A 17,142-nucleotide genomic window follows, 5' to 3' on the forward strand; every position below is an offset into this window, starting at 1 on the left:
ATGAAGTTAAACCGGGTACAGGGCCATAGAAGACTGGGAGGGACACGCCCACGGAAAAGCAACGAGTCGCCTGCGTTTTCTACGCGGAGCTAGCCTGGCACGCCCTCCCAGTGACGCAACGCCTTCAGGCTTTTGCTGCTGGTCTGGTCAACTGCTCATTGAGAAGGATTTCTGAGTTCCCGAAATCTGCGGAACTGCCCCCTTTGGTCGAGAACCAATCAACTTTGAGCAGCTCCAACGGCTCTGGGTAGAGGCGTGTTCAAGGCAGCGGAAAGAGTGTTGTTATTGGTTTAAACTCGGCAATCCGCTTTCTGACATCTACCAGTAGCAAACCGAGGCACTTAAAGGAGGCGGGTCAACCAGCGCTGGCAAGAAACCGTGTTAGCACAGGCTGTTGGTCAGACTAAAGTCTCGCAGAGCCTTTGAAAGTCGATGGTAATCAGGCTAACGCGGAGCCACAGATCAGGGAATGGCGCAGGTGAGGGATTGAGGGATTAATTTATGGCCTAACTGGCCAGAGACCCGTACATCCCTTGGCGCGTTTGGTTCAGTCCAACCACGCGATGCAGGAATGGAAAATTGGAAAATGGACTCAACTTTAGTTTTGTTTAAAATTCATTATTTACCGTTTCAAAAACCACACTCGAAAGTTAAAAATAGCATCAATTGTCCATTTGCTGAGTAGTATGACAAATGGATAATGAAAGTTTTGAACCCATTTTTCATTTTCTCATGTGAGTTCTGCAAATAGAACAAAGCACTGCAAAGCGTTACGGACCCCGCCTGGTCCGTGTAACGCTTATCAGTTAAATTTTCTTTCCAAAACTTAAAAATCAGAAATTGGAAAATGTTTTTCAATTTCCTAATATTGTGTTTTTTTTCGCCAGGTAAAAACGTCAGTAAGATTTTGGAGTCGTGTTTTGTATTTTGCATATGTGTTGAGCTTGGTAGAAAATTGGAAAATTGAAAACATAGAAAATCGGAAAGGTTTGTTGTTTGCGCCTCTAGGCTGCTGGGGAAGCCAACCTCGCGCTATTCCCTGATCAATGGCTGCGCGTAGAAAGCGCAGGCGACTCGTTGCGTTTCCTATGGCTTTACACGGGCGAATGTTTAGTATATCAGCTCATGTATATACATTTTGGCTGGTAGTTGTAAAATGTAGTATGTGTGTGTGTGTGGGGGGGGGGAGGGGTCCCCCACTTCTAAGTGACGTAGCTGGTCCCTTTGCGTCAAAAGAAATGCGTGATGCTGAACCTTGGGGGCTGTTTAAGCCCTCCGAGCTCAATATGCTCCAGTATATGTGTGAGTCAAGCAGTACTAAGTTAATTCATGTCTCTCACTTAGGCCGTTCATCCTGTATGCTACACTGGCTGCTGATGTTGTCACTCTGCTCTGCTTGTGAAGCTCAAGCTGACCCCAGGGGGATTCAATAGCATGGACTCAGCAACAGTTGCAACATTAATTCTGCATTGCAATTGTCTTTACAACAGGCAGAGGGGCATGACCACTGTAATTGCAGAATTAATGTTACTATTGATGTTGAGAAATGTCCACACTTTGTATTGTTACACTCAAGTGAACCCTCCCTGTCTTCTGGCCCAGTTTATGATCAAGCAGTTTTGTGTAGGCCCTACATGACAATCAATGTGATATTTGCACCAACACGGGACCTATTAGAGGTTGATGTTAGAGATTATTTACAAGAATATACAAATAATATCTTCCATAATAATGTGTGTTAGAGTACATACAACAATAAGTCATCGCAAATGTAAATAAATACCAACAGACAATAGGGACAGGTCGACTAGGTGTTTTTAATGGGCCAAACATCATGTGTAATGTTTGTGCATAGACAGTTTGATAAGAATCTCACTCACGCCTCTTAACAAAACTAATAAGGTGCCAAACATTGTTGACTCGCACAAAAGACAATCATCATTTGTTTTTATGTACGTCTGCTTTGGCATTTGGTGACAGTGGCTTCTGCAGCCACATTTTGAATCAAATCTTGCATGCTTTGCAGTCACCTGTGTGACTTTTGCATGATTATTACTGATGATCCAAATCTGTCATTACCTGATGTGCTGTTTGCTAACAACCTGCAAACATCCAGAGTACCTCTGGAGCTATCTCCTCCTGCTGAAGTTGTGGCAGCACATTACATCCCTGAAGGCAGGTCCTGACCCAACCCACAGACATTGGGCATGACCCTCTGTATGGGAGTGCAGACTTACAGGAGCTGTGGGACATTTGCTTTTCAACAGTTTATCCCAGCTTTATAGACATCTTTTACAGCACAGTCATGTGGGACAATGTTTTTTTCACACCAGCCCTGCTTTCATACATTACTGTAACATTACAAACAGACTCAGTAGGAATGACCTTTAAACTTTCCATGAAATATGTCACATCTGTTGCAAGAGAATTAGCTGGCGGTGGATGCTGTGGGGGACTGTGGTCAAGCTTTTGAGCTATGGTCATCACAATGGAAAAACGGAGGCAGGAGCTGCCTTCACATTTTATTTATTTTATTATTGAGCTTAAATATACATCATTACATTATATCATGTACCATCTGCATCAATCAGATCAGTATAAAGGTCGGTAGTCAATAGTTGTAATGGAAAATAAGGGGAAAGACAGCAAAAACTTCCAAGGCTTAGCAATAGGGTGCATGCTTACCACCCAACTATCCGCCGGCCTAAATGAAGAACTAAGGAAAAGGTTAAGGCAGCTCATGGTTATGTCAGGTAGCTGGGTGATATTACTCAGTTAAAGGGTTGGCACCCAAACTCCAACTCCAACACCAAAGGCCCACAGGCTCAGAGGCCCACAGGCTGTCGCACCAACATTGAAGTTTCACCCCCCCCCCTCTCCCCTCCTCAACACACACACTAGATCAGGCCACATCAATACCACCAGCTAATTCAACAGATGTGACATAGTTCATGGAAAGATTAAAAGTAACTCCCACTGAGTCTGTTTGTAATGTTAATGTATGAAAGCAGGGCTGGTGTGAAAAAAACATTGTCCCACATGACTGTGCTGTAAAAGATGTCTTCAAAGCTGGGATAAACTGTTGAAAAGCGAATGTCCCACAGCTCCTGTAGGTCTGCGCTCCCATACAGGGGGTCAGGCCCAATGTCCATGGGTTGGGTCAGGTACCTGCCTTCAGGGATGTCATGTGCTGCCACAACTTCTGCAGGTGGAAGTAGGTCCAGAGGTACTCTGGGTGTTCGCAGGTTGTTCGCAAACAGCATCAAGTAATGTTGCACACAATGTTGTATACAGTCCCTTTAATTTTCCACAGCTTTGTTTCCTTGCTCTAACACACATTATTATGGAAGATATTATGTGCATAGTCTTGTAAGTAATTTCAAACATCAACCTCTAATTCACTAGGTCCTGGGTTGGTGCAAATTTCACATTGATTGTCATGTACATAAAACTGCTTGATCATCAACAGTTTAATGATGAAGTTAAACTGGGCACAAGGCCATGAAGACAGGGAGGGTTCACTTGAGAGTAACAATACAAAATGTGGATATTTCTCAACATCAATAGTAACATTAATTCTGCAATTACAGTGGGCATGCCCCTCTGCCTGTTGTAAAGACAATTGTAATGCAGAACTAATGATGTTGCTGAGGGGAATCCTCCTGGGGTTAGCTTCACAAGCAGAGCAGAGTGACAAGTGAGAGACAATCATGAATTGACTTAATATTGCTTGACTCACACATATACTGGAGCATATTGAGCAGGGAGGGCTTAAATAGCCCCCAAGGTTCAGCATCACGCATTTCTTTTGACGCAAAGTAGGGACCAGCTACGTCACTTAGAATTGGGGACTTTTATGTTTAATGCAGCGGTAGGCCTACACCGCCCCCCCCCCCCCCCCCCCTCACACACATACTACATTTTACAACTACCAGCCAAAATGTACATACATGAGCTGATATACTAAACATTCGTCCGTGTAAAGCCCACGGAAACGCAACGAGTCGCCTGCGCTTTCTACGCGCAGCCACTGATCAGGGAATAGCGCGAGGTGGCTTCCCCAGCAGCCTAGAGGATCAAACAACAAACCTTTCCGATTTTCTACGTTTTCAATTATCCAATTTTCTATCAAGCTCAACACATATGCAAAATAAAAAAACACGACTCCAAAATCTTACTGACGTTTTTACCTGGCGAAAAAAAACACAATATTAGGAAGTTGAAATACATTTTCCAATTTCCGATTTTTAAGTTTTGGATAGAAAATTGAACTGATAAGCGTTACACGGACCCCGCCTGTCCCCCTCTCTCTCTGACACATTTTGTTTGGCACAGGTCTGTGAAAATATTATGAATGTGCACACCCGTTTCCACAAATACCCATTTGAATTTGATGCCAGCAAAAAAAGTGTGTGACATGGCCATATTTACCTCTCTGTTGCACCACCTCTTGTTAACCTTAGTCTGTTAACGCCTGGGTTTTCAGAATGAAATGTTGACACAATCTTGCCTGATTTCAGCCACTCTACTTGATTCTTGCAACCTGATCTGTTTTTTCTCACAAACACACTACACAACATAATCATCAGTTTGATACAGCATACCATTTTTTCACGATGAATAGTTTAATTTGTGCACTATGAGAAATTTACATTTCTTTTGCGACTGCAGGCTATCCATTTGGGATGTCGTATTTTGCAAAACTGCATTTGCTTGTACATTGAATGGAAGGTTATGGTTCAACTGCTCGTTTTGGCTTCACAGATATTATGAATATAAGTGCGCTAAGAGTGGTGATCAAAGAGGGACATGGATGCAGTCATAAAAACCAAGCAAGGCATGCAATGTCAAATTACCAAATTATCAAAAGTTTTTTTCTTGAGAGTGCTCATAATGGATCTTTTCATGATCCTGACAAGTATGAATGTGTGACAAATTCAATCATAGATAATTGAAATTTCACATAGCTTATAGCCAGTATTTGGGACAGAGAGTAGGTCCGAAGGTCTATAAGAAGTTCACTTGGAATTCCACAGACAATCCACATTCCATTTGGTGGGTCAGCAGTTGAGGATTTTCTGATCCTTGCATGCTTAGACCTTCTGGTCTTGTGTCATGTTTGTTTTGGTATCTATGATCTTTTGTTTATTTATTGGTTAAAATGTTAACCTTTGGCAAGTAGCCTACTGCCATTTATTTTGAGGAAAAGAGACATTCCTTTACTAAAGCAGGTAACACAGCATGACACAACACTCATAGACAGAGTAAGCCACTAAGAAGATTTGCTTGATCGCTTCTGTTTCATTGTTTCATACAGAGGAAAAACAGGCAATCTAACAACATTTCTACAGATCAGGCTGTTAGCTCTGCTCTCATTGAAAGCTAACTTGATTAGACCCAAGACTGGCATATCTCAGTAAGGTAAGTCACTACATTAAATTGTCCATGACTTGTAAATTGATGTATTTATCTTTAAAAGTTATGTCACATGTATCATCTTATTTCAGTCTATAGACCTGTCTCTGGTCAGGCTTACATAGTGGCATGTCAGGCTATTGTAAGCCAAAATTGGTGGCACTATACATGGTGCAATTGTTTGCCTGTCTACCTTACTGAAGTCTATGGTGTTGAATTGTGTTTCCTTGTTTTTACAACATGATAGTGACAAATCTAAATGATTTATAGATTATCAAAATGCTTAACTCACTGCGGCAGCCTTCAAAGACAAAATTGCCTTGCTTTAAATGGCATTTGTGCGCCCCCTAGTGGTTTTAGAGCAATTCGAGGGTGTGAATTTAATGGAATTTTAATCTCGTGTCCAGATGTTCAACACGATCTTCTATAATGTCCTATAGGTCTATTGCTATAAAATATTTTATAAGGACAGAAAATAGTCTCACACAACTAAAGATGTGCGTCTTAGCCATCGTGCGCCAAGTTGCCTTAAAATAAACTAAAGTTTTGATGCGCTTGGTTGCTTGTGACCAGATGTTTTTGCAGTTGTGTCAATATCAGTGATTGATGACGCAGCAACTAAACCTAGGCTCCTTCCTACCTATTCCTAACAGCCATTCAGTGCAGAGGCTGCGTCGATAGGAGAGACAACACGAAAAATGAAGTTTGTGGCTTGTCTTTTTTGTTTGGTCCTTCTGACCTCACTGACGGGTAAGTAGCCTAATTTAAAAGGTAATTTTGCACATTTGTATACTACAGTGACAAGCTGTACGTTCCAAGTCAAAACCTGTAAATATTTCTGAAAATGATATATTTTTTAAATGTAAGGTTAAGTTGTCATTAGCCAACAATAATCATTAAATAAAACTAGACTACAATTGATCTATGCCTATGCTTTTAAGTTTTCAAATTAGTTTTTTTTTTTTTAAATGATTCATACTGATACAGAATGGAATCCAGTTGGTCTACACATAAACAAAATGCATTCAGATGCATAGAAACAAATTTCGTTTTAAAGGATCCAGTAATGTTTTTAGAGCTGTTGCTGCATGACATGACTTACTTTTTTTCTGTTAGTTTATTAAATGAATGGTCTATTTAATGTATCCATAAATATCATATTTCAGTGATATCAGAACTGATTTATGGGATAATGTGACATGCATTTGTATTTTGCATTGATTTTTGCAAAGCACTCATTGAGTAGTACATGATGTAGGCTACCTTGCATAAAAACTGGACACAGGGCTGCAGCAGTATATTTGCTAAACAAACGTGTGGTATGCACTGGCGTGCCACGTTGCTGTGTGAGTGCTGGCTGTATTGACTGAGGCCAGTTCATTTTCATACCCCCTTGCAGGTTGGCCCTCCGGGTCACGTGTGCACAGGCAGACTCCCCGGGGAGAGGGGGGAATGAATGGGCACTTTGTTGCTCCCTCGAAAAACAGCCTCTAATGGCATTCTGGTCAGAGACGCGCAGAGGGGCACACCAAGTGTGTGTGTGTGTGTGTGTGTGTGTGTGTGTGTGTGTGTGTGTGTGTGTGTGTGTGTGTGTGTGAGTGAGAGAGAGAGAGCAAAAGAGAGTGAGAGAGAGTGAAAAGTGAAAGAGAGAGAATGAAAAAGAGAGGGAGAGAGAGCAAGAGAGAGAGGGAGGGAGAGAGGGAGGGAGGACAGAGAGAAGTACCTCTGGCTTTCGCACACACAAGAGTGTGAAATGGACATACAGAAAAAAGGATGTAGAGACAAAGACAGAGCTAGAAAAAAAGATATTGATGTGGGGGGCGGGGGGGGAGTCTGAGTGTAAAGCAGGCAAAAGGCATAAATAAATTCCGCTGAGATACTGTTTGGAGTGAATAATCATTACAATAGTAGTATACATCAGACAATGAAAAAACATATTATTTTAATTCTTTCTTCTAGTTTCTTACTGGTATAATACACATATTTACACATGGAAGCTTTGTTCCCGACCACTAAATCTGAAATCAATAATTTATTTGGCCTCATAATATGAAAGCCCATTTGACGGATGACATCAGAAAACCCTCTTGCTAAATGTCATCAAGAATTGCCTAATACCATTCAAGAGGCTACAAATCATATCTCCACAGTATACGGCTCACTAATGGCAAGCTGTAGCCATGTGACACACAAAAAAGAAATCAGACAGAATATGGGCCAGTGGGCTTCACGTGAGGAAAGAAACAGTCACAGCACATTTCACAGACAAAACGTGTTCTCTATTCCCCAGCTGATGCATCTCCAGTCATCAAAGAGAGCTTCGCCAAGCAGCTCCTGCGCACCAAGAGGCAGAAGGCTGGCCACCCTGATGAGCCCATGAGGGTGAGCACATGAAGCAGGACTGTCTGACTGAACACTGCAAGATACACAGCAGAATACTGTATATCAGCCTCTGTCTGTCTGGTGCTGTATGGGACAGGCTATTGAGGCCTGTAGCCTACATAATGATTGATCCTCATGTATTTTCCAATTCTTTGTGCAGCCCTCATATATATATATATATATATATATATATATATATATATATATATATAGGCTAATGTAATGTGTTTTATAAAGGCTATTATCAACCTCTCTCTCTCTCTCTCTCCCCCTCTCTCTCTCAGGAGCACATGTTGCACATGCAGAGACTGGAGCAGAGGGCCCGTGAGACTAACCTGGAACACTGGCTCAACCCTCACTGCTTCCCACGCTGTGACCGCAACTATGGCTACCCGGTCTAACCGTCTGCTCTCTCAGTGCGTCCTAACTCCCAATAAGCATTTCCTGTAGCAATAGTCACTCAGTTACAGGGAAATCTATACTGAAAATAAATGAAATGGGGAAAGTAGCCTACGTTATATTGAGGGTCAACACTGCCTATGTAAAAAAAATAAATTACAGCTTATATTATTTTCCTGTATTCTAATTTACAGCGGCGAAAACGACGATGACTGGAATTAAAAAATGTATACGATATGATGCTGACGGAAAGGAGAGAAGAAGTCTGGAGCCAGTCACCTCACTCATTGAGATGTCCGCTGACGGGCCTCTACGGGGAATTTGCAATCTTTTAATATTGGTGTACTTTTGTCAAATCAGCTAGCCTCTAACAGTTGTAAATAGGCTGTATTGGCTCTTGACCTTCAATGTATTTGGTCTTAGTTTTTCTTTTCTTTTTTTTCTCTCTGGGTTTAGTCTTATTTTTTCGCTTTCTGTGAAAATAAAAGCATACATTTGTATAATAAAAGCATGTTAGAAAAAAATAATTAATTCACCGTGTGTGTTCCACATTTGGGCGCTTGGGTTGTTAGAAAGGACAAAGGCTAGGTCAAAGGGAACGGTTTTTTTGCATTTGAAGATGAAGAAATATTTCAGAGAGCCTTTTGCCATTTTAGCATACCGTCTCACATGTTCCATAAGTCTCTCCTGAGTCCTGACATCCTGAATTTGCAAAAAAAACTAAAAATAAATTCGAGGGCTGTAACTGAGCTAATAAGTGCATATTAGGCTTTGTGTTAGGGTGGAGTAAATAAAACTGAAACATGCAAACCGGTCCTGTGTTGCATTTCCCGTGCAATGACGTTGCCGTTTATTATAGGAAATAAAATCGAAGACGCCCACAGCCATTCTACAGCAATGTGTCAGTTTCGTTTGTAAGCAGTTCCTCAATCTTACTTTGAAGTAATTATCCTTTAATGTTATTTAATTCCTAGTTGCGGAGCAAAAGCAGCTTACCACAACATTCCAAAACGTAGAATATAATTAGGCCTGTGCCTATGCTGCTTTGATTTTACGAGTAATTTACGCCTTCAAAAGTTTAAAATCTTTTTGAGTTGAGTAGGCCTTCTACCGAGGCAAATTGCTTCAGAAAAAAAGTTTCCATCTGTTAAAATGGTAATTTAATCGCCTTCATACATTCAGTCTCAACTGATAAAATGTTGCTATTTGTTCATTTCTGATGTGTAAATATATGTCTTTTATCAGCAAAATACGCAAGCCTATAAACCTGTCAAAAGTAGAAGTGCATGCAGACGTTAGGCTAAATATGCGCTGTTTAAGCAAAGTTTGAACAAAGATCCTATTCTGCTATCCATGTAGCCTATTAGCTTAGGTATGCGCGAGAATCAATAAGAATTACTACTTTTAAAACTATAAAATAAGAATAATCATGATGAGAATAACCCAATATTTGCCTTCACAAGTAGGCAAAAGGCCTTGTCCTTTATATTGACTCATGCGCTCGGCTATACAAAGTTCCCTGAAACCTCTGAGTCAAAAAAAGCAGTTTCAAAAGAGTTTTGCGTGCCAGTTTACTCAAAGGTGGAAGCAAACTCACACATACAGAAAATGTTTCAAGCTGAGTAACAGATACACACGTCATTGTTAGACTTAGAGGGCACATCAGGTGACAGTAAGAAAATGTTCAACCGAACGGCCCTCAGCAAGATGAACATATTATACTGTAGCTTATTATAAAGTCACATGGGCTGTGTGTGGCAGTTTTTGTATTCATACATTTCCAAAATGTTCATCACTTGTGTTTAGACACGATATGCGGAAGAGCCATTCTGATGCCAACGTGACAGGGACACCAATATTGAGACTCAAGCACGCAGTAGCCTATCCTCTATGAATGTGATAAGACCATTTATTTCTTAAAATGTCCATCTGGGCCATCAAGTAATAAAAGCACCAGTGTTAAACTGAACTGCAAAGAGCCAAACATTTATGCAATTCAAAATTTCAAATAATCTTCACAAAATGACCAGCAAATTCAGGTGTTTAGGAGGAAATTACACACTCTATACATAAATATATCTATACATGTTGTAATTTTTTAAAAAGTGTCTTTCCTTCAATTCATTTGATTTGATCTCTTAATTAAATAGAGATAGAAGCGTTATGCACAAACAAATAATCTGGTAAACCTTTTATATACATTATATGTAAAATTGGGAAATTATAGGACACTTTCAAAGGACTGATTTTTGAAAAACATATAATATATGACCAGGCAATGGCCTTCTGACCAACTCCAAGGCAACTCAGTTTTTGTCCTTGAAGAACCCTTGGTCTGTGGTGCTCTCCTTGATAGTCACTGTGAGAAAGTTTGTCGTCACGTCCGTGACCACCACCTTCTCCAGGTCGCCGAGGCGCGGGCTCCAGCAGCTCTCCTGCTCCGGCTCGTCCAGCAGGTGCGCCATGGGGATCCTGGCGATGAGGGTGGGGGGGCGCAGGACGGGGGACGCCTCCTCTCTCTGGTAGAGGCCGGGGTGCGGCGGGCGCTTTAAGTGCACGGGGGTCTGGTGGACCAGGTACTCCTTAGTCCTGCAGCCGGGAGCGTCCAGGCCCGGCTGGTGCGAGAGCGGGCGGTGCAAGCTGCGGCCCGGCGCGTAGTGCTGCTGGCTGCCGCCGGCGGCGGGCGCGAGGCGCGTGGGCTTCGGGGGGAAGCTGGGCTGCTGCGCCTGGAGGGGCCGGTGGGCCAGCTTCATCCCCCGCACCTCCGAGTCCCTGTCCAGGACGTCCGACAGCCCCAGTTTAGCCAGTTTGGAGGTGCCGAACAGCAGGGGCTCCTCGGCTCTCCTCTTGGCCAGGTCTCTGGGGGGGCCGCTGAGCAGGCCGTCTTTGAAGCGCAGCTTGGGTTTGGGCCCGCGCTTCTTCGGGAGGGCCGGGAAGCCGTCCGGCTTGGGCCGCGGGGGCGGCGGAGGGAGGCGGTGTTCCCGCGGGGACTCGGGCGGCCGCACGCGCACGCTCTCCCCTCGGTTGACGGTGCTGGGCGGGAAGATGGTGGGGACGACGGCGCGCAGGCCCTCGCGGGCCCGGGGCGTCACCGTGGGCTCCGGGCTGGGGTAGGTCACGCAGATGCCCCTGCTCGCCTCGCTCCGGAACTCATAGGTTTTGCCTTTTTCCTTTGCTTGAGCCTGAAGTCACAGAAATGATTCACATTATTAATAAGTAAACACATTTCAAGATCTGCCCCATTATGGAGCAACAGTATACCAGAAATGAACAACAGCATTTCATTTATCATCAACAATGTGGCATGGTAAGACATGTTAATTTAATTGATTTAGTTTCACTTATAGAGCGCCAAAACATTACACGTCTCATGGCGCTTTACAGAGTGTTAAACCTTCAAAGAGAGCCCAAAAGTAACAGGGGCAAGGAAAAACTCCCTAGAATTGGAGATACATAATAGGAAGAAACCTCAGACAGATAAACGACTGTTACACATGTTACACTTTGATGAAATGCAAATCCTTACATGTTATTACAATGTAACACATGATAGAATTTTGATTAATCTGTTTTAGTCTTCAGCTTCAGCTTCCAAAGCTCTCACACTGGCAGACATCAAAGGTCAGAAGCTATTCAACTAAAATATGGGTGAGAACCTGCCTTCACAATAAAACAGGTGAAATTTGCCAGGGCAACTACAAATAGTAAAAACCTCTCACCAAAGATCTTAACTAAGCAAAGCTGAATAAATGATAAATAACTGGACTCAACAAGATTCTTCACTCCAGATGGGCTAACATAAAGTAAGTAAGTAAGTAAAGTATTTTATTGATGTAACTCAACCCAACGCGCTCCCAAGGTGGTGAAGGACAATGGTGTACGTTAGGCCTAAGGAGAACATGCAAATGCATGCCAAGGGTGGCATAATTGACGTACCAACTGTCTTTAATGCACACTAGAATTCCATGACTTTCCATGAAAAAAAAATCAGACGAAATCGAGGTGTGACTCGAGTCACAACCTATTTTTTACAGTCTATGGTCACAACACATGTGGGTGCAGTGAAGTCACTCAAGCGGTTTGTTTACATGCTACATGCTTGGAATGATGCCTAGACTGTGTTGCCTGTGGTTGCGGTTGCCCTGCACCTAACTTGGCTGAAATGACCTTAAATCTAGTTCTACAGATGAAAAATAATACTTTACTCACCCGAAGAAGAAATGTCTTTGGTTTAGGTCCCCGCTTCTTTGGTCCGTAAAGCTCTCTCTCGCGTTCTCTGTAATGACAGAGTACGAACATTTGCATGTAACCATTGCACAGCAAGCTGGTGTTCTAACGCAGATCTACGAGTTTTATTTCTGTGCAAGACATTTACCTTTCTTCAAACGCGACAAAGAGGCGGGAGTCCAAAATATTTTCTTCTGGTTCCCATGTGCTGTACCTAAGTGGGGGAAAGAGGATGTTTACATGGCACAAATATTCACCACTGCCATAAATGTTTAAGCTCTCTGTACTGCACGCCCGCCAGTAAACTAGATGTGCAATCGTTGCCAGCTTGATAACTGGGTTGGTTGCCAAACCAGTTAGCGGTAGCATGCGAGCTAGCGATACATTTGCCATCAGCCCGTGATTTAGTCTGGTGGTCTGTTACTTTGTCCATGCTGCCACACAGAGTTGGATATCCGTAAACGAAAAGCGAGCTGACGTCCAGAAACCGACAGGGCTAGAGAGATAAGAGGCTAGCTGGCTAATGTTAGCAGCCCTGACGTTACTTACTTCGGTGACCAGCCCTTCCATTTCACTAGGTACTCCATTCGACCCTACCGTCAGAAAAGGAAAAACAATACTTCGTTAGCGATGCAACATTGACAGGATAAGTGTGTTCAAGCAAAACAACGACATGATTATGTGTACACCTACTCTTCGAATTCTCCGTTTGATGATAGATTCTGCTGCAAATACCCTCTCGCCAACAGCCGACAGTTCCATGTTTACGTCCCCACACCGTTAGTTGGGTAGACAGCTTGGTAGCTTGCTAGATGGATATTTTTCTCTCCACTCGGTTCAGAATTCCAGACAGCCCATAATACTCATGGGCAGCAAAGACGTCACTACGTTCTTTAATATGTTGCCGAGGCAGCACTGTCGGTGGAACCGTTTAATGAAAGGCCATTGGCTTAGCTGTTGCTACGTGCTCGGGGTTGCTAAGTAAGAGGGAGGAGCATCTTTGCTCAACATTCTTGACAGGAGAGAAAATGGGTTAGAGACGCACGTTCACAGCATTAGTGGTCTGCAAACTCAAACGATGTTCAGTCTGGAGTCCATGATGTTTGCTATTATTACATAAATATTGTAAAACAAATATTTTAAGAGTTTATTGTATATTTTTGGAATATTGTTTTTCGGATATTACCGTGAATATAAGTTCAGCCTATCTGTGAAATTTCTGGCTCATCTCTGCTACCTTGAAACATGGTTAGGCCTATGAGAAAAAAATAAAAGGCTATAATTGTAGGTAGGCTACTGCTATTCCTTAACGCGGGGTTAAGACAATTTGGCAAATTTTAAGCTTAGGCTATTGTAAGAAAAAAGTTGAAAAGTAGCCTGTCCTAGTTTGGTGTTTTTTTCCATCTTGCTGACAAGGAAAAACCGGAAAGTAGCCTAAATGGCACAATATCACAAAAACACCACACTAACAACAACCAGGCTACACAATTGACATGAAATTTGACTCGCAGCAAGTTAAGCCTACCCTAACATGCAAAAAAGTGAGGCAGACATTATGCAAAACCATCTAGCCTAAGATTATAGGGACTGAAGTAGCCTATACCTCAAGCTGGAATTATATCGCTTAATTGTAGGGATATTAAACGGGAAATTATTTTTTTCGATCGAGTTGTCCAGTGAGCAAACCAGTGATCGAGTCTAAATTTGAATTTACCTAATAGGCTATAGCCATCCTAATAGGCTAGCCTAAGCCCATTTAAAAGACATAATTTCATGGAAAATATGCAGGGAAGTGACCACAATAGGCTAGATAAGACTATTTTAACTTGTTTTAATGATGCTTTAGGACATAACAGGTCAGAAGGAAATATAGCCTACCCGCCTACTTGTGAATGCTATCACTGCCACTTTAGGATATTATTCCTTATTTTAGATCACAGTGAGGATATGCATGACATTGCAAGGAACGCTATGGGCAGAAATAACAAGTAATTAGGAATCTCCTATAATCATAGGAATCTCCTAATCAATAATTCCCGTAAAAAAGTGCATAGTCCATAATAGCTTAATGACGACGCAACAACAAGAACAGCAATAATAATAGTATAATACTCGTAATAATAATAATAATAATAATAATAATAATAGGCCTAATAATAATATTCCTACTAGGTTAATAATGACAATAACAATGAGATAAGAGTGGTGATAATAATAATGATAGCCTAACACTTGATAGTAATGATAATAGGGTACCATTCAAACAGTTTTAAAAGGCCCTCTGAAAAATAATTTGATAGATCAAAACGATACAAAAAATAATGTCGCATATTAGGCCTAGGCTAAATAATTGTAGCTCTTCTTTTCAATATTGTAATGACTCCAGACTTTCCATGGATTCGAATTCTCATAAACGGCTCAGCCTACTTGTTTAGTCCTTAATAATAGGCGTATAATAGCCTAATAGTATAATAACAATAATATGTAAAAACAACGTGATTAGGCTATAGTCTATTACGTCAAAATATCATAACATTATATAGGCTAGCCTATTTCATTCTGGCACAATAATAATTATAGTAGTCTAGGGTTATGTTTACTAGGGCTATCCTATAGCTAAATTTGTCAAGCAAGCCATTTAAAATAGGCTACATGCCCTCAGATCTTCCAAGGCCAGATAGTAAGGTTATTTGCACTTAACTTCTGACAAAATGAGCATTTTAAGGCAGACTAATTTAGTCTACATCACAAGTTTAGAATGCCCCTGACAAATTCCAAAAAAAAAAAAAAATGTATGTTGAAATTTGGTTAATCATCATTATTCTTTTGTGAATAACAGTGCAACATTGCATGCCGCATGCAAACATTATGCCATGAATGAATCACAATTGCAAAATGTTGATACAAAATTATAGAAAAAGTAACCAGAGGTAAGACTATTTTTAAGACCTTCTATTTTTTCATATGCCTAAACTGAAAAAGACGGATAGGTTTGAGAACGCGCATAATGCGCTTTCATTTTATATTGACGTTACGCTGGATGAAGTAAGTGTATATTGCAGAAGAGGTAGCTATTTGCCTTGTCTGGTCATGTATTTGGAAAGGTAGTCTATATATTGTTACATTACACCCTTTGTTGAAATGAAAAGGTCTAGGAATATTAACTCTTTCAAATTTGAACATGTTCATAGTCAAATGTAGCCAAGGTGCTTGTCTTCAATAATTAGAAAACAGAATGTCATGACCATGAACCTGCAACGTCGAAACTCGAAAGACAAAGGGACGTCGTGTAGCCTATACTAAATCGCCAAGCTCGAATAAACACCTTTTCCATCATATTCCTGACTGTTTTTTATGGTTAACAGTGCTTAACTGCAGATTGTATGGCATGTATATGCGTTGGATGATCTGTTTTGCCATATGCAGTGGCAAAATTAATGTAAAGCCTTTCGTGCATAGTGAACTGGGGCGGCTAGCGGCGGGACTCCTTTTATGGTGCGGAACGCTATTGGTTTCAGCACGTCTGCAGTGCAGTACTGGTTACAGCCGTATATGGGTGCGCGGTCGACATGTTAGAAGATTATTGGTTCGCTAGTTTCTGGGCAACCGCCATTACACGCAGCCTGCAAGCAAAGCAGAGAGGAGCACGATTTATAAACGGAAATACACAACATCCGAGACCGTGAGCGTAGAGCTGATGCCTCGCTCACTACACTTGCTCTCAAAAGTCTTCCCTACTCGTGCCTACGCACGCACGCGCGCACGCACACACAGACACACGCACACACAGACACATGTGTGTACACACACACACACACACACGCACACGGGCGCACGCACACACGCACGCACACACACACACACACACACACACACACACACACACACACACACGCACACACACAACACACACACACACACACACACACACACACACACACACACACACACACACACAGAGAGAGAGAGAGAGAGAGAGAGAGAGAGAGAGAGAGAGAGAGAGAATGTGTCTGCATCGTCAACAGAACATCTGGATACTGTACACGACCAGCTCCGCTGTTCTATGTCCACTGACCCATTTAAAGGATATGGCCATTAGCCATTGCACTTGGCCATTTATTCTTGTCATGTGGAGCAATTTCATAATCCTGATATAGGTTTAACTCATTAGAGAACGCCCAATATCAAGATCCATTTCTGAGGTTCAAGTTCTTCTGAAATTGATATGAAATTCATCGGCAGTTAATGCAAGGGTCACAGACTTGGACTAAACTGTGTTACAAATAGGCTAAACATTGTATTAAATATTGTATCTGAGCACGGTTCTCTCCAGAGTTTGTAATTTTCCAGCCTCGATCTGGACTGCATGACGCCTAAAACATTACAGTTTTCTGTTACTGGTTGTGGACTTGTCTCCTTGACATAGCCTATTTGAGATAGAAACTAGAAATAGCCTATTAGGGAAAAACGTAATGAATGAAAATGAAAAACCAAAAATCAGAAAGATTAATGAAGGTTGAGGTAAAGAAGGAAAGTAAAATTAAGCTCAGCAGAAAGAAAGAAAGAAAGAAAGAAAGAAAGGGAGAAAGAAAGAAAGAACGAAAGAAAGAGAGAACGAGAGTAGGAAAGAGAGAAAAAAAGAAACACAAATATATTTAATTTGATGCCCTATAGGCTATGAATTTATACATAGGCTAAGAAGACAATTATGCAGCCTTT

The 17,142-nt window shown here is 41.7% G+C and overlaps 3 protein-coding genes across 3 annotated transcripts in view; 2 read left to right on the forward strand and 1 right to left on the reverse strand.

Moving 5' to 3' along the window:
• LOC134094196 (peroxisomal sarcosine oxidase-like) overlaps nt 1–17,142 on the forward strand; it is a 284,404-nt gene that overhangs the window by 36,259 nt on the left and 231,003 nt on the right. The gene's annotated exons all lie outside the window — the stretch shown is intronic.
• Nucleotides 5,401–9,004, forward strand: c1h17orf67 (chromosome 1 C17orf67 homolog). Its single transcript, XM_062536094.1, has 5 exons — nt 5,401–5,421; nt 6,069–6,165; nt 7,706–7,797; nt 8,082–8,213; nt 8,391–9,004. Exons 2-4 carry the CDS (start codon nt 6,114–6,116, stop codon nt 8,196–8,198), a joined length of 261 nt encoding a protein of 86 aa, XP_062392078.1. The 5' UTR covers nt 5,401–5,421; nt 6,069–6,113; the 3' UTR covers nt 8,199–8,213; nt 8,391–9,004.
• cbx8b (chromobox homolog 8b) lies at nt 9,751–13,317 on the reverse strand. The gene is made up of 5 exons (XM_062547494.1): nt 13,117–13,317; nt 12,973–13,016; nt 12,572–12,637; nt 12,406–12,472; nt 9,751–11,378 (listed from the first exon to the last, which is right to left on the reverse strand). Exons 1-5 carry the CDS (start codon nt 13,183–13,185, stop codon nt 10,503–10,505), a joined length of 1,122 nt encoding a protein of 373 aa, XP_062403478.1. The 5' UTR covers nt 13,186–13,317; the 3' UTR covers nt 9,751–10,502.

The sequence above is a fragment of the Sardina pilchardus genome, chromosome 1 (genome assembly GCF_963854185.1).
Source record: "Sardina pilchardus chromosome 1, fSarPil1.1, whole genome shotgun sequence".
Taxonomy (NCBI): Eukaryota; Metazoa; Chordata; class Actinopteri; order Clupeiformes; family Clupeidae; genus Sardina; species Sardina pilchardus.